At 44.0% G+C, this 18,639-nt stretch overlaps 2 protein-coding genes across 8 annotated transcripts in view; one reads left to right on the forward strand and one right to left on the reverse strand.

Moving 5' to 3' along the window:
• Positions 1 to 13,049, reverse strand: part of PHC3 (polyhomeotic homolog 3) — a 38,591-nt gene extending 25,542 nt beyond the window's left edge. For 3 of the 6 annotated variants that reach the window (XR_008825268.1, XM_056359080.1, XM_056359084.1), the window contains exons 1-7: positions 12,939 to 13,049; positions 9,492 to 9,639; positions 8,565 to 8,723; positions 7,061 to 7,138; positions 5,345 to 5,503; positions 2,921 to 3,016; positions 70 to 310 (exon numbers count right to left, since the gene is read on the reverse strand). Coding sequence is in view for 5 of the 6 variants with exons in the window: in XM_056359080.1 (XP_056215055.1) it covers positions 70 to 310; positions 2,921 to 3,016; positions 5,345 to 5,503; positions 7,061 to 7,138; positions 8,565 to 8,723; positions 9,492 to 9,617 (859 nt within the window). In the remaining variant the exon portion in view is untranslated. The remainder of the gene's footprint in view (positions 1 to 69; positions 311 to 2,920; positions 3,017 to 5,344; positions 5,504 to 7,060; positions 7,139 to 8,564; positions 8,724 to 9,491; positions 9,640 to 12,938) is intronic. The other 3 variants (XM_056359081.1, XM_056359083.1, XM_056359082.1) reach the window with 3 other exon arrangements.
• A 2,905-nt stretch (positions 13,050 to 15,954) lies between these two features.
• Positions 15,955 to 18,639, forward strand: part of PRKCI (protein kinase C iota) — a 29,850-nt gene continuing 27,165 nt past the window's right edge. The window contains exons 1-2 of one of the 2 annotated variants that reach the window (XM_056359087.1): positions 15,955 to 16,608; positions 18,574 to 18,613. In XM_056359087.1, coding sequence (XP_056215062.1) covers positions 18,582 to 18,613 — 32 coding nt within the window. In that variant the 5' untranslated portion in view covers positions 15,955 to 16,608; positions 18,574 to 18,581. The remainder of the gene's footprint in view (positions 16,609 to 18,573; positions 18,614 to 18,639) is intronic. The other variant, XM_056359085.1, reaches the window with a different exon arrangement.

Below are 18,639 nucleotides of genomic sequence, written 5' to 3' on the forward strand. Positions count from 1 at the left end.
TACCAGAACCATAACTTACAAATAACCTTTAATTAAAATAACTTCCTTATAGCTCCATTTTCATCCCACCTGGTGTTATTAAGTGATGTATGCTTGATGTCCGTGTGACTGGTGTACTCCGACACTCTGGAGTTGGGCTCTCGCCTTTTCTGTTGGTTTCTGAGTGATCTGGCTGGCTGCCCTTGGAACTGGTTATAGGTTTATTGGGGCAGAGGGACAATGACTGAGTTTGACTGCTGCTCTTTGGTGGGCCGTTCTGTGAACTTGACAATACACCCAACTTCTGACTGCGCAACGTCAAGTTCTGAACCTGGGAAATAAGCAAAACACGAAAAAATGCAAACCATATAAACATCTGTGACAAACACTCAGGCATAACAAGCAAAGAAAAAAAAAAGTTAAGTAATGCTTCTCATCCCGCATGATCAAAATACATGAGAAGCTAAAAATCTGCATATCAAAGTATCTTTTAAGCCCCAAAATTTTGAGAGGAATAGGGATCAGTGATAAAGAAAATACAGGAGACTTTTATTGAACTTTAAAAAGAATGGAAAACGTTTGTTACACTAATTTGAATTGAAACTTACATTTTCTCTTTTATTGTGCCTTCAAAGTGAATAACATAAAACATCTTAAGCAAATGCAATTTCTTTTTTATCAGATGCTGCATTAGTGCAGTGGTCTGTCAGTATGCCTCTGGAGACTAACATAAACCAGAGCCTCAGGTAGTCAGCGGGACCAGAATCTGCTGTATGTTATCTGTGTCTTATCAAACCTGATCCCTTTATTTCTACAGTGATATTAATGTACCTTTTAATCATGACACCTCCAGTGTCACATGAAACAAAAGGTTTGCCTTCTGAAATGCAAACCGGTGATTATTTTCATGAATGTCTCTTATATCACAGCCAGGTTCCGTACATAATGATCCCAGCTTTCCAAGGGAAAACGAGAGCTAGAATTTTATTTTCAAGGATAAAGACTACCCTCATAGCACTAAATTACATACTTTACATGAAAAAGAGGACTAATTATTATCACCATCCACTATTTTGATTACATAATTCCTTCTTCATTCAACAGGTAGTACTTATATAATGAACAGCTAGTTTACATTTTACTTCTCACTATTCAGTGTGTTACTACAGGATGCATTCAAATTCCATTCTGAAGACAACAGTACTTTTTTCCCTTAATAGCATGCATCAGGCACTTACTGCAATCCCATCTCTATGAGTACAAATCAACCTTCAGCACACCTTAACAGGTAAGGTAACTAATCAGAGGTGCCCAGATCATACATGTGGGTGACACATATGAAAAGAAAAAAATATGAAAGCAGAAGGGAAGAAGAATAAGTAGGAGAGAAGTATCAGTTCACCTAACAGGCCATGTTAGGGCTGTGTCATTGAGACACTGCTATTCATTGATGAACTTCTTAGTTTCTCTGGTAATTTTACATGGAAGATGATACTGAGAGATCACTACTGTACCTTCACACTTGGCTAAGTGTAATATACAACCTATGTATATAACTAAATGTATCTTTTTCTTATTAACTGGCATTGCCTACTTGCTCAGGTTTGCTTATATAGTAAACAAAGCCGTTTCTCTAAACCCAGCTAACTGAAACGCCAAGGATGTATTTATCACAAGGTAAGAAAAATAAAGGGTACCAGTGTTAAAGGCCTTCCATTGCATCACTGACTACGGATGAAAGAGGATCTTTGCAATGTCATTGCTGCTACAGAAACTACCAGACAACCAAGGTTAACAACATCTGGTAATAGGGCAGTGCTGAACATTGAGAGGGGAGAGGAACGGTTTGAGTTGGGCAGAGACCACAGCAGCTCATTTGACTGAATAATGCTCTGTGGTCTGGGGTGAGATTCTACTGTCCCTCTGCAGCCACGCCTCAGGAAGCTGCACAGCCAGGCAGACTTATGCAAAGTGGTCCTCTAGAACACTGCAGTACAGAAGGACCAGGACTGTAAAGTGATGATGGGCTTTATTGACATCTCTAACTTGAATGCAGAAGACTAAGATACAAAAAGCTACTAGCCTGTCCAGTAACCTCTCTGCACTTTCAAACTTGATCTGCAGGATCTGGAGGAGAGGCAGCTGTGATAAGGGATAATGAGGCATGATAACTCCAAGACTGAAGGAGCAATCATCTGTCTTTTCAACAAAGGTTCAACTGATGAATTTAACATTGTGAGCTTGCTGAACAACAACCTGCATAAATACACAGCTGGATTCCAGCAAGCTCTGCCCGCCTCACGCACCTACTGGAAAAACAAAGGGAAGGCAGGCTTCAATGATGTACCATTATCTCAGAACAGTGACACATCTTTAAGGTCTTCAAATCTATTAGAATCTTCTGAAGGGGTGAACAAACATAAGGTCAGAGAACATTCAACAGGTATAATTTACTGGCATTTCTGAAAGGTTTCTAAACAAGGCCCATTTATCAAAGGCTTTTAAAGAAACTGCTAAAACAGAAGAGGTCTCTCATGAGAGCATAATTTTGTTAGATTAATGTTCACTTTCCACAGCAGAAGACTGTGATTAATACGTTCTGTAGCCATCTGTACAATTATGTGTATTTTTTCCAGATGATAAACAAATATGTTGAGCAGTGAAAAGCTAATACAAGTTCAGCTGATAACATTAAGTTATTCAAGGCAATAAAGACAAGAGCTAATTACAAAGACCTAAAATGTCATATCCAGGATCCAGACTTTACATATAACATGATCACCGCTAAACGTGAGACAATGGCAAACCAAAGACACTGAAGTTGTACATAACCAGTACCCATTAGTAGTTTTTATAAGCAAACCTAAGCACAATGTGCCCTTACTTTTCAGTTTTGGCCCACTCTAGTAGACATACCTTTAATAAATTTACACAAGCTCACCTGAGTAGCTGCAGACTGACACGAAGATGAGGAAGATGAGACAACGGGAATGTCAGACTGGACAGCAGCCACAGTGGTTGCAGGAGTAAAAATAAGCTGTTTAAGCAAGAAAAAAATATTTGGTAACAGACCGAAACTTTGAAAATATGCGAAAGAAACGCAGGATTTTTAAGAGATACACAAAACTTACATGTAGGGATGTACCGCTTCTAAGATTTATTTTTTTACTTTTAGATGAACTTCTCAAAGCACATTTATCATGGTAGTTTAAGCAAATAAAACTAAATGATAATAACATAAAATTATAAATATAATAACGTACAATATTTGTTCTACATATTGAGAACAATCTTTCATATATATACACACACACATCATCTTTCATACGAACATTTTAAGAGGACTTCCCCTCCAATATTACAAATGAGTGAAACAGAGGCACAAAAAGTCAAGACAGCAGCCCAGTATCTACTATATTAAAGAAAGAGAATTTAGACCTTCCAATCTGTCAAAATGTTGTTTAATAGGCAAAGCTGTTATATGAACTTTAACTATGCTAAGTTTCATAGTGAGAACAGGTATCATACAACCAACCTGAAATCACTAACTTCAGAATACCAGCAACTATCATTAATTTCTTTATAGGCAATATAGCAAGGACAAGCTCTAAGGAAGGCTTTGCAAAGAGGCCATCAGGTAATCTTCCATATTTTTAAAGAGATCTCAACTGCAAGGAGCAGCTAAGAAGAAAACATGAAGGTTTTTATCTGGGATTGAATTGAGTGGTGATGAAGATGTTATTATGAGCTAGCCAGAGATAAGAGCTGACCTTTTCACAGAAAAATGAAAGGTCATGATGATGAAGAAAAATACATGATGTCTAGTATGTTAGCTAGAAACACTGAAAGACAGGTATAATGCTCAAACTACAGAGGGTAGCAAAATGGCCTTGCAATAAACACCATTCTAATCAGAAACAAACAGGGTAAGTTTCTCTTTTGAAACTGAAAACTGGAGTGTAAAGCTGTTATTCAGATAAACATGGGATTTGACATTGAGAGTCTCAATGAAATTTTAGTGTAAGTGCATAGGAAAACTCTATCAATAATCCACGTCATTGAGAGAGACTGCTGCTACAAAAACCAGCAACGTCATCCTCGTATTGCTTCAGCTACTAAGTTGTTAACACATATTGAAAGGCAGTGACATGAAACGAGTCTGTAATTCCTGTCCCGTTAAATAGTACTTAGGCGGATTCAGCATCTAGCTTTGCTTGCAAACCAGACACAAGAAATCCTTTCACTGGCAAACGGATAAACAGGTGTTTAAATCTTTAACTCCTTACCCTCAAGTTATACTGCTTTTTCCATAAACATGCAGGAAAATAATAGCTAAAGGAAAAACTCAACATAGCGTAACAGTATTGCTGTACATGCCTAAGAACAACCTCAGAAAAAGAACAAAGGATCTTTTTTTCCCCAAACATACTTCATAGGTGCAGTTCCTGCAAGAACTCATGCCTGTATCTAATTTTATAACCACTGTAGTCATGGACCTCTGGCTCAAATCTCGGTGCAGTGTAACAGCGGTTCTTTTATTTCATGTAGTTGGACATAACACTAAAAAGGTCTGGTCACTAACTCACACAAGGCATAAGAGTCCTTGGCCTTTACCAAGTACTGGTTGGTACCTGCACATTCATGTACAACTTCAGTAATTTCTATGAAATCCCACACAGAATGTAAGGTTCAATTCATATGAAATGCACTAGAGAGAGTACTAAATAAATCAATGAGGAGAAAAAAACCACCCAAACAGATTTTTCAAAGTTGCCCATTAGGAAACACAAATGCTGTATTGACAGGAAATTGCAGGAATCTAATGAGTTTCACATGAATCTGAAGGGAATGAAAGCTATGTATCTAACTCAATCCTAGAGACAATAACACACAGCATAGTCTTAGTTAAACATAAGAAAATTTTGAATAGGAGTTAGAACTCTGAATGTTACCAGTGCTAGGGAAAACAATCTAGCCTGAATATAAACAAACTCCAGTAAGCCCTTCCACATAGCCTGAAAAGACAGGCACTCTTTTTCTATTTTTCCCATGTTTGATCAATTTCGTAACTGTAGTACAACCACGCTAAACACACTTAAGCAAACTTCACCAGAAAACTAAGCTACGGCAGTTCTTTAACTTGTGATGTCTACGGTGTTTCAGAAGACACATATTCACAAATTAGTGACTAAATTCTCAATGCTCACTGAAACTAAAGAAAAATACTTGCAAATAATTTATAGAAACAAAGCAAGAACTGAAACGGTTCAGGTGGGGTTGCTTGGGGACCTTTTGGGGGGGCAGGGCAGGGAAAATGACAGGGACAGACCAAACCCAAGCTTTAAAAATTGTAATCAAAACTTACCATTTGAGCTCGGAGATACATCTGAGCCTGGCTGGCACTCAGGGTTGGAGAGGTGCTCCCCAGCAACATAGTCTGTTGGGTAATACTGCTGCTAGTGGTGTTGGAGGTCTGTGAACGGCTTATTATCTGTGCAGGTGTAGGAGAGGTGGAGAGGTTAATCTAAGGAAACAAAAATATTGCTTCTGTCATGGAAATTCATTCATCCTAAGGTCTAAAGCCAGAAAGCCTTTGACAAAAATGGCAGGGGCAGCTGAAATCTCTGAACTGTAAAAATATCAAAAATATATTGAGCCAATCAGCACAAAACTAGATTCTGGCAAGATTGTACACTTCCATTCTTAAACTGCAAGCAACTGTTTTGCAGCAAATAATAATAACCAGTTAAGAGTATAAACAATGATTTTATAAAGTCTGAAAAACATACCTCAGAAATACACATTTATAGGACATGTAGCATGAGCTTGCAATATTTTAAGAAAAATACCTGAATTTTAATATTTAAGCATCTTTAAATGTTTGTATTATCTGACTGGACTGATATCTTCCATTATGCTTGTTATGCAAACTGATCAGGACACTTCTTTGTGCCACCACATACAGACTTTGATTCCTCATTCTACATACGGATATTTAAAAATGACTGGAGACTAAAACTTTCTACAATCTCCTATTAAATGCTCCTCAACAATTGCTCTTTAGCATCTTCTCAAACAAGAGTGGTTGTGGGTTTGTTTTTTTCTTTTTTTTTCCTCTAACCAGTCTAACAGAGTTAAGTGCCCAGCTCTTTTTCATCACTTACTCAAAAGATTTCCTTGAAAAATCCCAGCCCAATTATTCTGTTAGTTTAACATCAGACATCTTTGAAGACTTTCCCTCCTAAACGTAATGAATTAAGGATTTTACTTCTAACAACTGTAAGCCAAAGCAATGCTATGAGAGCTTAAAAATATATATAGTTGAATCACTGAAGCTATGCACTGAAGTCATGAACAGCTTAAGGGCATGATTAATAAGCAGGATGTCTGTAGGACTAACAAAGTCCTACTCAAGACAACTGTGTAAGTGTACATAACAGCCTGTGCAAATTACATGTCTGAAGATGCCGCTTAAAGAAATACAGCATGAACTGAACACAGAGCTGCTAACAACTGAAACCTGAGCACATGCCTAGAATATGGATGAAATAATTGAAAGTGCATAAAAGATGCATGATAAAAGATGATATCAATAAAAGAATGAACGTTACATATGATCAGTTTCATAAAGATCTATATGTGAGCACTGACTCGGATTCTTTAGATGTGGTGCTCTTCAATCACTGATACACAGTTACAATTTTAACCTACGATAGTGCCCTGAATAAAGAAACTAATGTGACAAATCCAGTAAGAAATCATGTGAGAGATGAAAGCTCAGGGAGTGACTCCTGCAGCGGTCTGAACAGTCACTAGTGCTTGTGGACTGAGGAGCTGCCCCTCGGAGCACCAAGATGAGGCTGGGAGCAGGGAAGCCTCCAACACAGGCCAGCAACTACGGCGGACACTGGAAGCACAGCCAACACTTACTACAGACTCATCATACTTCTATTTACTCTTTCTGTAATACTACTTTTAACTATGCAAATTTAAATACTAAAACTTTTCCTGTTTTTCCAGGTAGTTATATAATAACCGAGAGGGGTTGAGAATGGATGGAGGTCTTTGTTCAGTTACGTACCGAGGTCTGCGACATGCTTGACTGCTGAGTGACACTCCCAGTGGGGGAAGTGCATTGCCTCCCACCTGACAGGCTTGCCTAAACAGCAAGAATATGTGTCAAATATTGAAATCAAAAAGTGTTTACGTGATGTTCATATTATTGCATAAACCATTAGAAACATCCCTCTCTACCATTACCTTTTCTCTAAGTTAACAGTAAAAACTTTACTCAGTGGAAGTAGTTTTCAGCAAAGTGCACTCTGCACCATGGAATGCTATCTGCAAGGTGCTAAATGCCTTGAATTCCTACCCAATTTCAGGCACTCTGATTCTTGCAGATCAAGACTTGCACAAAAACTATCAGAGGTAAAACCTATCAAACTGGTAATGATGGAACTGATCAGCTCACTACACCTAGGGTGCTCAGAACTTAAAATGTGACATCATTAAAAACCGTCATTATTAAAACTCACATCATAATTTTTACTATGATTAGAATCCTCTAAAAATAAAACAAACTTTATCAATGCTGTAAAGAACATCCTCATATTCTAGAATGGTAATTTATGTATGCACATCTAATGTCTGTAACTACGCCATTCCATCCCTTCAGATCAATACAGGGACAGTGATTTCAGTTTCTGTGTTAACAGACTGCATACCTAACTTCTTAGACTTCCCCAATCTGATTTTCTTTGCTCTGTCTCAGTAACTGCATATGCACACACAGTTCTGTCACAAAAAGAATGACAAATCAATATATTACCACGATCTAATGGTAAAGGTATAGAAGAAAAAGCCAGGCACACAGAAGAGTCAGTCCCAGTTCTGCCAACAAACAGCCCTGCTCCTGAAGTCTTTAACTCTCTTTTAGCATTTCCATGTGTACAGTCACTAACCACCACCTATCTCTGTGAGACAGTATTCTCAATCTGAAGTCAAAGGAAATCCTTCCACTGCTTGAGTTTTCAAAATGGGTCTCCTCCAGTTTTCACTAATGTTAAAAGCTCTGCTTCAGAAATTAAATGTCATTGACTTCCTGCACTTCCACACTCAAGAGTTAAAATTTAATTTTGCCATTACTTATAATGCAGCCAGATGTGTGGCAAAACACGCTAAGATACCAGATGTTCATTATTTTTATTTGATTTCACTAAGATACATTGCTATTCATTGATTTCCCCATCAACTTTTAGACAAAAACATGGGATGAAGATTGAAGTAGTCTATTTTTACTATTTATTTTATTACTGTTTGATGATTTACATGATGCATTATAATGTATGCAATAAAGCATGGAATGGTTGCCTACTGGAGCATCTACAACACTGGACAAAATCCTCCCAACTGTTTCGAGGAAGAGACAATTTAAAAATAACAAAACCATTAAAATATAACAGTGAATTCTTGGGAGGCATTAAGCTCAGGCACTTAAGCTGTTATTATGTTTGACAATGCTCTAGAATTGTAGCCCTACTCTAGAAAGTAGTACACCATTCTTTTTCAGTAATCTTCACTCTCACCTGTGGTACAGTTGCCAGACTCTGAAATTGGGTACTGCTTAAGTGCTGCTGCTGCAAAGCAGCAGTCTGCAGCATTAGATGCTGCTGTTGGGCTGCATACATCTGCTGGAGGTACTGAGCAGCTGAGCTAGGAGGACGATGCAAGGCCTGCTGAATAACCTGTGGTGAATCAGTAGGTAATTAATTACAATTATAAAGAAAACACCATGCTGACATGATGCTGAAGTTCACCTTTACAAGGAAACAAAACCAAATAAATTCTTTTCACATCAATTATGTAATACTGAACTTGCTCCATCACTGTTTTCAACCAAGTCACAGAATATAGTCAACATACATATATTCACGTTTTCAAGGAAAGCCTGACAATCAGCTGACATCACAGCATCATTCATAACACAACATCCAAGCCTCTGAGGTTCTTGTCCACAAGTCCTACACAATGTTCTGCTTTTTGAAAGATCAGGATAGCGCGTGAGAGACTCAATTACCAAACCCAATGGAATGGACTGTACAGTTTGAGGAGACCCAACTTAACAGCAACAGGGGGCTGGACCCAAAGCAGCAGCTACACACACAGATACCCCTGGATCCCTGTAGTCAACGCTGGTCAGACAAACAGCTTTAATTTTGCATTATTTTGTAAAGGCTTACATTAATAATCCCTACCCCTAAGAATGGTGAAAAAATCCAAACTTTCTAGCATAGCATTTCCACCCTCCCTTATCTGGCAGGCAGGCCTGTACTCTGCACTATTCTTAAGTGGTCTGATACCCTTCTGTAAACAGTATCTTCTGAAAAGCAGAAAGTCAGATACTGAGAAAACAGAAATTAAGAGTGAAAAATAAATCCTGTGTAAAGTATTGTCCAATGCCTATATTTGAGAGCACTGTACAGGACAGGAAAGAGCACCTCATAGCCCAGTACCTGGACGGCATGCCTGTCAGAGCCGCTGTAGACAGATATCTGTGGTAGCTGTGTCCGGGAAGTGGAGGTGGTAGTGATAGTAGTTGTAGACGCAGAACATGTTGTTGTGTTTGGTTCATTCTCCATAGCTGTGCAGCGTTCGTCCAGCCTGGCAGAATTGAAATAAAAGTAGTTCACAAACAGAAGGACAGTACACACTGATTTTTAAAGGCAAAAAATAATAATAAAAAACATCTAAGCTTCGCGGAGATAGAATAATGGACAATTTTTCAAATGGGGAAGAAATTTGTAGTATTTCCTACTGTGTGATGAAATTTGCTGAGAGATGTGTTTATAATCTTCTAAGATTCATCAAGAGTAGCAAAAGGTGACCACTTTAGGAATACACACATGATTTCCAGCAAGCTACACAGGAGTGCTGCTGCATCCCTCTTCCCCACAGCATAACACTGAAACTGCTGGCTGACCACTCTGTACATTGAGCAAAACATGTTCTCGGCAAAAATCAACAGTGGCATGCTCTATTTGGAAAGAGATGGAAAGGATGTAGAGAAAAATGCTTTTACTTTTTACAGCACTACCTCACAAAATACAGTAAGAGCCAAAGAAGAAACTACCTATTTAAGCATCTCTGATGATTCCTCCCCAGTGTTGTGAGATGTCCCTTTCTTGCAGAGCACAACCTCTCTCCCAAAATAGCATCTTAAAAACCAAAATGAATCACCTATCTCAATATATGAGGGGTGTTTAGTTTAGTTTCTTTTTCATTATTAGTATTACGATTAACAGGAAATAGCATAGTTGCTGTTTATTGCTTTTAAAAGGATGTTAAGAAAAGGGTGGGGGGAAGGGAGGCGAAAATGTGTTTCCTTCTTACAATAAAGGCTGGCTCAGAAAAATAATCGTTGCGAGAGCTGCAATGTGCTAGGGAAAAATCAGCATTGCCAAGTGGCTTAACAAGCCACCCATTGGATGCTGCATCAAACGGGAACAAAATTAGTAGAGTTTCAACTCGCACAGCTGAAAGCAGAATGCAACGCTGCCAGGCTGCTACCTTCACCTCTCAAAACATGACTACTTTGCAAGCAGAGAACCGCACATGATCCCATAGCTCCTGAGCACTTGGAATATCTGAACTTTAATAGATGTATGGTCACCTAAGGACCTCACGCCTACCATTGTATTGCATACTTGCATATGTTTTGACATCAAAGAAAATTCATGGCAATAAAGCGTGCTATAAAAGCAGAGATCCCTACTATTAGAACCGAGGGAAAAAAATGGGACTTTATTGTTAAATACTCAGATCTGTTGTGCATTATTAATGCCATTTGTCTACCTACATTAGAGCACAAGTTAACATACATGGGTTAGCCACTTCAATTGCAATGAAGACAGCATTACTTCTAAAACCACTTTACATTAATTTCACATAACATTAATGAAAAGTACCTTGAAAAAAACTCCTGTCTCCTCCAGAGAACATTAAAAGCACATCAAAATATTTACACCTACAGCTTGTCTAGCTAGTTTTAGCAGAGTTATGCAACCAGTTAAATTAGCCTAAGAAAACAACATTGGATGTTTAATTTCCTTCATTCTCAGCCACATTTTAGATGTATTATTAGCGAGATGTGCAACATATCCTGCTCTGCTAGGTATTCCATCAGAAGTTCACCCCATGAGAGCTATTAATCCTTTAGCTGAAAGTGTCTAATTTTCAAAAATAATTTTGTCATCACCAAAGTCGTTCTCACAATGGATGTACAATGAAAACAGGAAAAAGAGCACCTAAACTTTTGTTCAGCGTGGCCTGCCACTGAGGTGCATCTCCAATCCTCCTGCCACACCTCCCTTAGACCGGCCTGAGATGCTTGCTGGCCACCCCTTGGTCCCACCACCACGCAAGCACTGCACAGCACAGTGTTAACAGGCAGAAATCGCGTGCCCTCTTTTGGCAAAAGATTAGTAAAGTGTTTCAACAGATGACACTTGTCAGAAGCCTCTCCTCTCTTCAAGTGAGGAGTGGAGTGTTTAAGGGAGAAGAGGAAATACAGAAAAAGTGGTGATTTTAATAAAGAAACCATTACAATTTAACAGATGGATATTTTATGACAGAAAGCATAAAAACCATTACAGACTTAAAATCAGACTGCCTTTACAGCGTTGCTTTCATTTACTTTACAATGCTGTATATGCAGAACCACTATAAAAAAAAATCTCAAGATACAATTGAAAATAATCTTCTAAAATTGTTCACGGAGTACTCAACAATATCAAAGAGGCAAAACTCCTATCATAAAATTAATTTTGTTATATGTACGATGAAAATCCTACAATGGTATTGCCTGTTAGAACCTAACTCAAAATAATGTCTGTAATGCAAAGTTTTAGAAAATGCACCAAATTCTGACTTTAAACAACCACGATGCATTTAAGCAAGCCCAAAACACAAAGCACAACAAAACTATATTGAAAATAAGTATTTATTCAAGCAGTAACAGTATGAGACACCACAGGATTTCAAATTACACCGTTCATAACTTAAATACTCAGAAGTTTTGTTTTCTTCATATTTTTTGGCCAAAGCAAATACCTGAAGTAAAGAAATACCTGCTATTCTGTACCAATGGTGTTAAACTGCCTTCACGGTGGATACGAATGTCATGTTTGAAGAAGTTTGACTTCCAGTAAGTGTCATGGTAATAACAAACACTGCTGACAATCTGTAACCATAACTGGCATTTGAAAATCAGCAATTTTTTTTAACATATAGTTTGTTCTTAATTCTTTCCATTCATGACCTCTCCTTACAGCTCTCCAAGGGTACAAACCACACAAGAAAAATGAGTTTCCTGCGAGCCCAGCCCCTGAGGGCCCTGTATGTGACTGAGGGCTCCGAGGTAACCCCTCTTCCCCCGCCACTCCAGTTGAAGTGCCGGCCAACCCTGCCCAGACCCTGGGGGTTGTGTTTAAATAAATACAATTTAAACTATGCTCAGTGGAAAGACAACCCCCGCCGTGCGGTGCAGCGGCGCGGGGTGCCCGGCCCGGCAGGGGCCGCCGGCGCGCTGAGGGACCCCGGGGCTCGGCCGGCAGCTGCAGGGCCCCTGGGCGCCGCTCCCCGCCGCAGGCCGGGCTGACCCGCCCGCTCAGCCCCCCGCACCGGCCCCTCGCCCAGCCCAGCCCCGCCGCCGCCACAACCGGCGGCCACGCTCCGGCCCAGCGCCGCCGCCGCCGCCGCCCCCCCAGCGGCCCCGCAGGCGCCAGCCACCGCCGGGGAGGGAGGGAAGGTGGGCGGGAGGCGAGGCACCCGCTCCCCGCCGGGGCCGGCCCGCCGCCGGGGCGATGTCAGGTGGCGGCTCCCGCCTACGCGCCCCGCCACGACCCAGCCAGGGCCTGCCGCTGCCGCTCCCCCTCCTCCGCGCATCCCGCCGGGAGACTCGCCTCGGACAAGGCGCTCACTCCGCTTCCGCCATCTTCTCGCCTCCCTCCGGGGGAGGTGCCGCGCAGGCGCGCTGGCCGCCGCCGCCGCCGGGCACGTGACGGGCCCCGCCGCCATGTTGTCGCCGGAGCCTGGCGTCGTCCGTGAGGTGCTGCGGCCGGGTGCGCGCTGTGGGCGGCCCCGCGGAGGCCCTCGGGCGGCTCTCGGGCAGCAGTGAGGTAGCGGCTGGCTTCAGGGTAGCACAGGAAGGCGGTGGTGGGGAGCTGCGGCCTGGCAGGGGTGAGGGACCTGGGCTCCCCTCAGGGCCCGCCATAGCCTGTGCTGCTGCGTGGTGAGCTGAGCACGGCAGCAGCGATGTTTGCTTGAATTTTCCTGTGGGAGCGGTAGAGTTGAGCTCTGTGTTGCTAAGGCCTGTGGCAAGTAAGTTTTACTGACTTTGTGTTTTAGCTACAGCAGGAAAATGAAGGACATGCAGCATGCAGTTTGAGAGTGCTTTTGGGAGATTTAAGGTCAGGGACGTAGCTGCTTCTAGTGCTTTTCCACGTTGGTGGCTCAGAGACCTCAGCAGCTTCAGCCAGGATGATGGTGGTGAACTTTTAACTTAGCTTTCAGTACAAAATCTTGGCTCTGAGCCTTTCTCTGCTGTGGGGAAGACAGCTTCTCCATCTAAATTAACCATAACTGGTCAGAGTTGAATTACGTCAATAATTCCTATATGCTAATTCCAATAATAAAAATAGCAGCTGCTGCATATTACCTGGCATAGATGAGCAAAGCCCAACCTCTGTAAAGACAAGTAGCCACTATGCCACATAGGCCTAAGTCAGTTTACATGGGTCATCTTGACCAACTCGGCACCTTGCCCTCTCCGTGATGTCTTCCTCTTATCAAAGAGATGTTTTCTGTGTCTAAGCATTCAGTAACATTACTAAATAGTCTCCAGGTATATAGTGTTTTCGAAGTTGCTTGTATTCCCAGTGATACAGAAAGCAAGCGGCTCAGTCCATTGAGAGTTAGGAAGAAAACTGCTGCATTGGACAGTTATGGATAGTTATGGGTAGTTAGTGACACACTTAAGTATTTGATAAGAGAACCGGTTGTGTGAATGAAAATGAAGTTGGTTAAAAACTTGATAAAAGCGATGGGAACATAGTAAAATGTAGATCAGCAATACGTTCTGCAGTTAGGTTGGTGGTTTCTTCATAATGCAATTTGACCAGCTGATACGTGGACATGAAGGGGGAAGAAAAATTGCTAGATACCTAGCAGTTAGTTGGCATAGATAAGTACTTTGCAAAGAAAAAGTCTCAGCAGGTGTCTTGCAAAACTCCAATACCATCCAAGGTGTTACAGATGAGCTTGAACTCAACCCTAAACCCAAGGGTTGAAGCAGTTACCACAGGTGGACTGCCTGTGGCAAGCAGTGACAATGTACCAGGTCTAATGGGGATGCCAGGTTTCTATAAAAGATAACATGGTGATTCAGTAGGAGGTAATAGGAATTTTCATAGGTTAAAAAAGAAGGTGTAGGGAAAGTGAAGACTGATGCTGAAATACTCTTGGTGATCCAGTAGGAGATAGAAAACATTGGAAGTCCTGCTTGCAGTATATGAGTTCAGATACAGCCATGTACTTCCTCTTGTACGGAAAGGATGTAAGAATGTGTGGAAGCTGGGTGGAGCAAGTAACTTTCTTCTGAGAAAAAAACCCAACCACAATAGTGCAGGAAGGTCAAGTAGCATGAAAAAAATTTTGTAACCACACCTAAGGTAAACAGCAAATGAATCAGTAAGTTGTTTTATCAAAGTGAGGTGTGTTGACTGGAAAGTGCAGCTCTCATGTAGCAGCCTGTACATGAACACAAAAAGCTCACCTCCATGGTGCGGTAATACAGGCAGCCAGATGTGATAGTGACTGGAGTTTGCAGGGGGGTAGTAGAAAAAAGGAATTGTTTTTACTGTAGCAGAAAAAACCCAAACCTTCCTTATTTCTTAGGATTGCCAGAAACATCCATCTGCTTAGGGAGCATTGGGGAATATAAGTATGTGTTACCAGAGAAAGTACTGATGTATTGTTAAATAGGGAAACTGGAAGGGCATACTGCTTGCAGTGATAAAGGTGGTTTATGATTAACAGTTTGAATAAAAAAACTTTTGTTAACCATCCCTGTTTACCCTGCCTAGTTAAAAAGCATGTTACTGCTATGTTACTGTCTTAAAAAGTATCTTTGCCATTTCATATATGGTAACTAAAGCTGCACCTTAACCAAATATACTGTCTTGTGGGCAATTCATCATTGCATGGATTCTTTAGAGTTCTTACAGAAAATGTTTCAGTGACCAGCAGCTGTAAGAAGCATGTTGCCATAGCAGTGCCAGCAGCCTGCCAGCTCTGCGCTGGCTGCTGAAGGGCTGCGTGCTACTTCTGCAATGGTTCAGTCTTAAAATCCTGAACTTTCTGTGGCACCTCTCAAATCGGGTTGGTAGTGAGGACATAAATGAAGGAATCACGGTATGAAACCAATCGCGAAGGAACACAGACGTGTCCGAGACACTTTTTCCTGGTGCTGGGGTGGTAGCGGTGGGTTTGGTTCCGCCAAACAGCTCAGCTGCAGGGCCTGGCACGCAGGCTACACCCCGGCTGCTTGCAGGCGGAGCAGCTGCTTCCCACCAAGCACTACTGACGGCGTTTCTGGCTTGTTAAGTCCGAAAATTAGGACAATCCTGTTTGTACCAAAGTAAAACGACAAATTTTCCTCCTCTGCTCCCTCTCCTAAGCGCAGCTCCGGCGGGGCGAAGCCCTGCAGGACGAGCCGCTGCCAAATGAGGCCGGACGCCTGAAAGTCAGAAGAGGCTGCTCGGCGTGCCCGGCCCGGCCCAGCCCGCAGCCGCCCGGTACGCGGGGCGCTGCCCGCCGCCGGCCTCCCGCCTAGCCGGCGCCAGGGCCGCGGGGCCGCCCCGCAGTCCCAGCATGCCTCGCGGTGGGCCATACCAAGCGGCGGGGAGGCAGCGGGGCGCGCCGCCGCTCGGGACGCGGGGGCCGGCGAAGAGGGGCTGTCGGGCGGCTTCAGGAGCCACCCGCTGCGGCAGCTTCCCTGCGGAGCCCCCTGCTGCCTCCGCGCCGCCGGCTCCCCCCTTCCGCTTCGGCGTGGAGCACTCCGCTCCGCAGGTGTACGCCGGAGCCCCGCGGGGAAGAGCCCACGTAGCACGCGGAGGGGGGAGGCACACGAGAGGCGTGGCGCCCGCCTTCCCCGGGCGGCAGAGCTGCCGGCCGGCCGTGCACCGGGCAGCTGCTCCCTGCTGTGGCAGGGCCCGTGCTCTCCTCTGCCGCCGTCCCGCGCGGCTCCGCGCTCTCCCCCTGCCCGTTCTCCGCTGGTCCCCCCACCCGCCGTGGTCCCACCCGCCTCGGGCTGGCGCTGTGAGGAGGAGGCGGGGCCGCGGCGCGGCGGGGAGCGGCGGGGGTCGCGCAGCCGCCGCCGCCGCCTCCCACTCCCCCTGCCCTCCCCTGGGCCGCTCGCCCGCCGCCCCGGGCGGTGCCGCCCGCCGCGGAGAGGGGGATGCCGACGCAGCGGGACAGCAGCGGCAACAGCACCATGTCGGCTCCGGGCGGCGGAGGGGGCAGCTTCGGCGGGGACAGCGCCCACCAGGTCCGGGTGAAGGCCTACTACAAGGGGTGAGCACGGAGGTGGGGCCCGGGGGGGCGGCGGCCGGTCTGAGGAGAGGCTTTCGCCAGCGCCCGGGGCGGAGCGGCGCGGCCGGGCCTGGCCCGGCACCTCGGGAGCTGGGGGTGCTGGGCCCGGGCTCTGGGGGGGCTGTGCCCCCGGGTTGGCGGGGCCGCGATAGTGTGTTGGGGCGCTCGGGGCGGGCTCCCCTCCGGTGCCGTGGCGCGGTGGCCCTGGAACATCCCCGGCTCTCCGCCGGTGGCCGGAGCTCTTGTCAGCGCGGGTTTCCGTCAGCGGTGGCTCTGTACGGCGGTGCCTCATACACCGGCTTTTCGGTGCGTGTGCCGAGACATTACCACCTCAAGCCCTGGATATCCGCTTGTTTGTGGCGGAGAGGGAAAAGAGGGACCCCCGCCCCGACTGAAGAGCCGCGTGAAAATGGCTCTCGGGTGCCGCTCTGAACCGGGGTGCGATGATGGGACCTGTGTTCGGAGGAGCCGCTCCTCAGGTGTTGGGGGCCGGGGGTCCGGATCCTGCGTCCCGCCGCGGCCTGACGGGGGAGCGGGGCTGGGCCCGGGGGGGAGCGGGGCTGTACCCGGGGGGCCCTCCCTGCCCTGCCCTGCGCGCACCCGCCGCACCGCTGCCTTACCTGCTGCCAGGAATAACTGCGTGTTCCTTTGTAGCGCTTTATTGCGGGACACATGCCAAAATTCATACTTCAAAAAAAAACCAAAAACAGATATGTTCAGAATCTAGCTTTGGTGTTGGTCTCTCTGTGTTAAATGGTGCTTGGGTCTAAAGGAAGACAGTGTTTGGATGAAAACCTATTTCATCAGGTTTTAGGGTGTTTCTCAGGGACTGAGTGACTTCTGAGGGAGTCTGTCAATGGTAACTAAGACTACTGTCAGTTACACTTCTGGAAAAAAAATGTGCTAGAGATCTGCATAGCAACATCTGAATTTTGCAGGTCTAATTCAATGGCTCTCCAATAATAGCATAGAAGGCAGAAGCAGCATTCTGCTTTGGGTTCACAATCCCCTATTAAATAGTAACAGAGGACCTAACTTTAAGGTTTGAGTGCAAGGGTTGATAGTGGTTCATTGGGCCATTAAGTCTGAGAGGAGGTGATGTAAGCAGAAAAAAATGTAGGTTGCATTTTTGGATTAAGAGTGAACACATGATACTCTCAACAGCTTCCTTCTAGTTGTCTGTATTAAGTAGGAAAAAATATATTTGCAGTATTTACTATCTGTTATCTCTAGCTTTATATTTTTAAGGAGAGATATAGGAACCATGCTGAGCACTTGGTGTTTGCTACTGTGTTTGATTTCTGGCTTTGGGACTTTTCTTGACAAAAGTCTATGGAAGTACTGTAGAGGCTGGCACAATCTGTGGCTTTAAAGGATGTGTGAAAAACTGCCAAAGTAATAGTATGTGAAATTCCAAGCTCTTTGTTTTACGTCCCCTTAATCCATCATTCCTTAATGTCATGGATATGCCCCTGGCTATCAGCTAGTGTTCCTTTGATCAGGCAGTGAACTAAAGTGAGAACTTTTCTGGGTTAAAACGGTTTGTCTTCTGCTGGTTCAGTTTTAATCTTGATCATTTCCACATTGGATCACATGAATTCTTGCTTTAGTATAGGGAGGCTGTGGTGCAAAGAAGAGAGAGAAAGCAGCTCAGGGTTGTGGGAGTGAGGAAGAAAACTGCTATATTGGACGGGAATGCTGGCTTATGACACTTTGAATATTGAAATTGGGTAATAATTTCGAAAGCACTGGAATGTTTCATTTAGGTCTAATGTATAGACTGTTTATCTGTTAATGCAAACATCAGTTTACTTTTAGTAATGATACGGAGTCATATAGGGTGTTGGCTAACCATTGTGAATACCAACAAACCTAACAAGCTGAATGCCTTGGTCATGATTTGTTTAGAGATCTAAACAAATTATTCTCTCTGCTTTCTTACAACAGGAGGTCTCATGCCTGCTTCTCAGACTAGCGCTATCAAGAAGTGGGTATCAAAGCTGAACACTTTAC

This window comes from Falco biarmicus, chromosome 13, assembly GCF_023638135.1.
Source record: "Falco biarmicus isolate bFalBia1 chromosome 13, bFalBia1.pri, whole genome shotgun sequence".
Taxonomy (NCBI): Eukaryota; Metazoa; Chordata; class Aves; order Falconiformes; family Falconidae; genus Falco; species Falco biarmicus.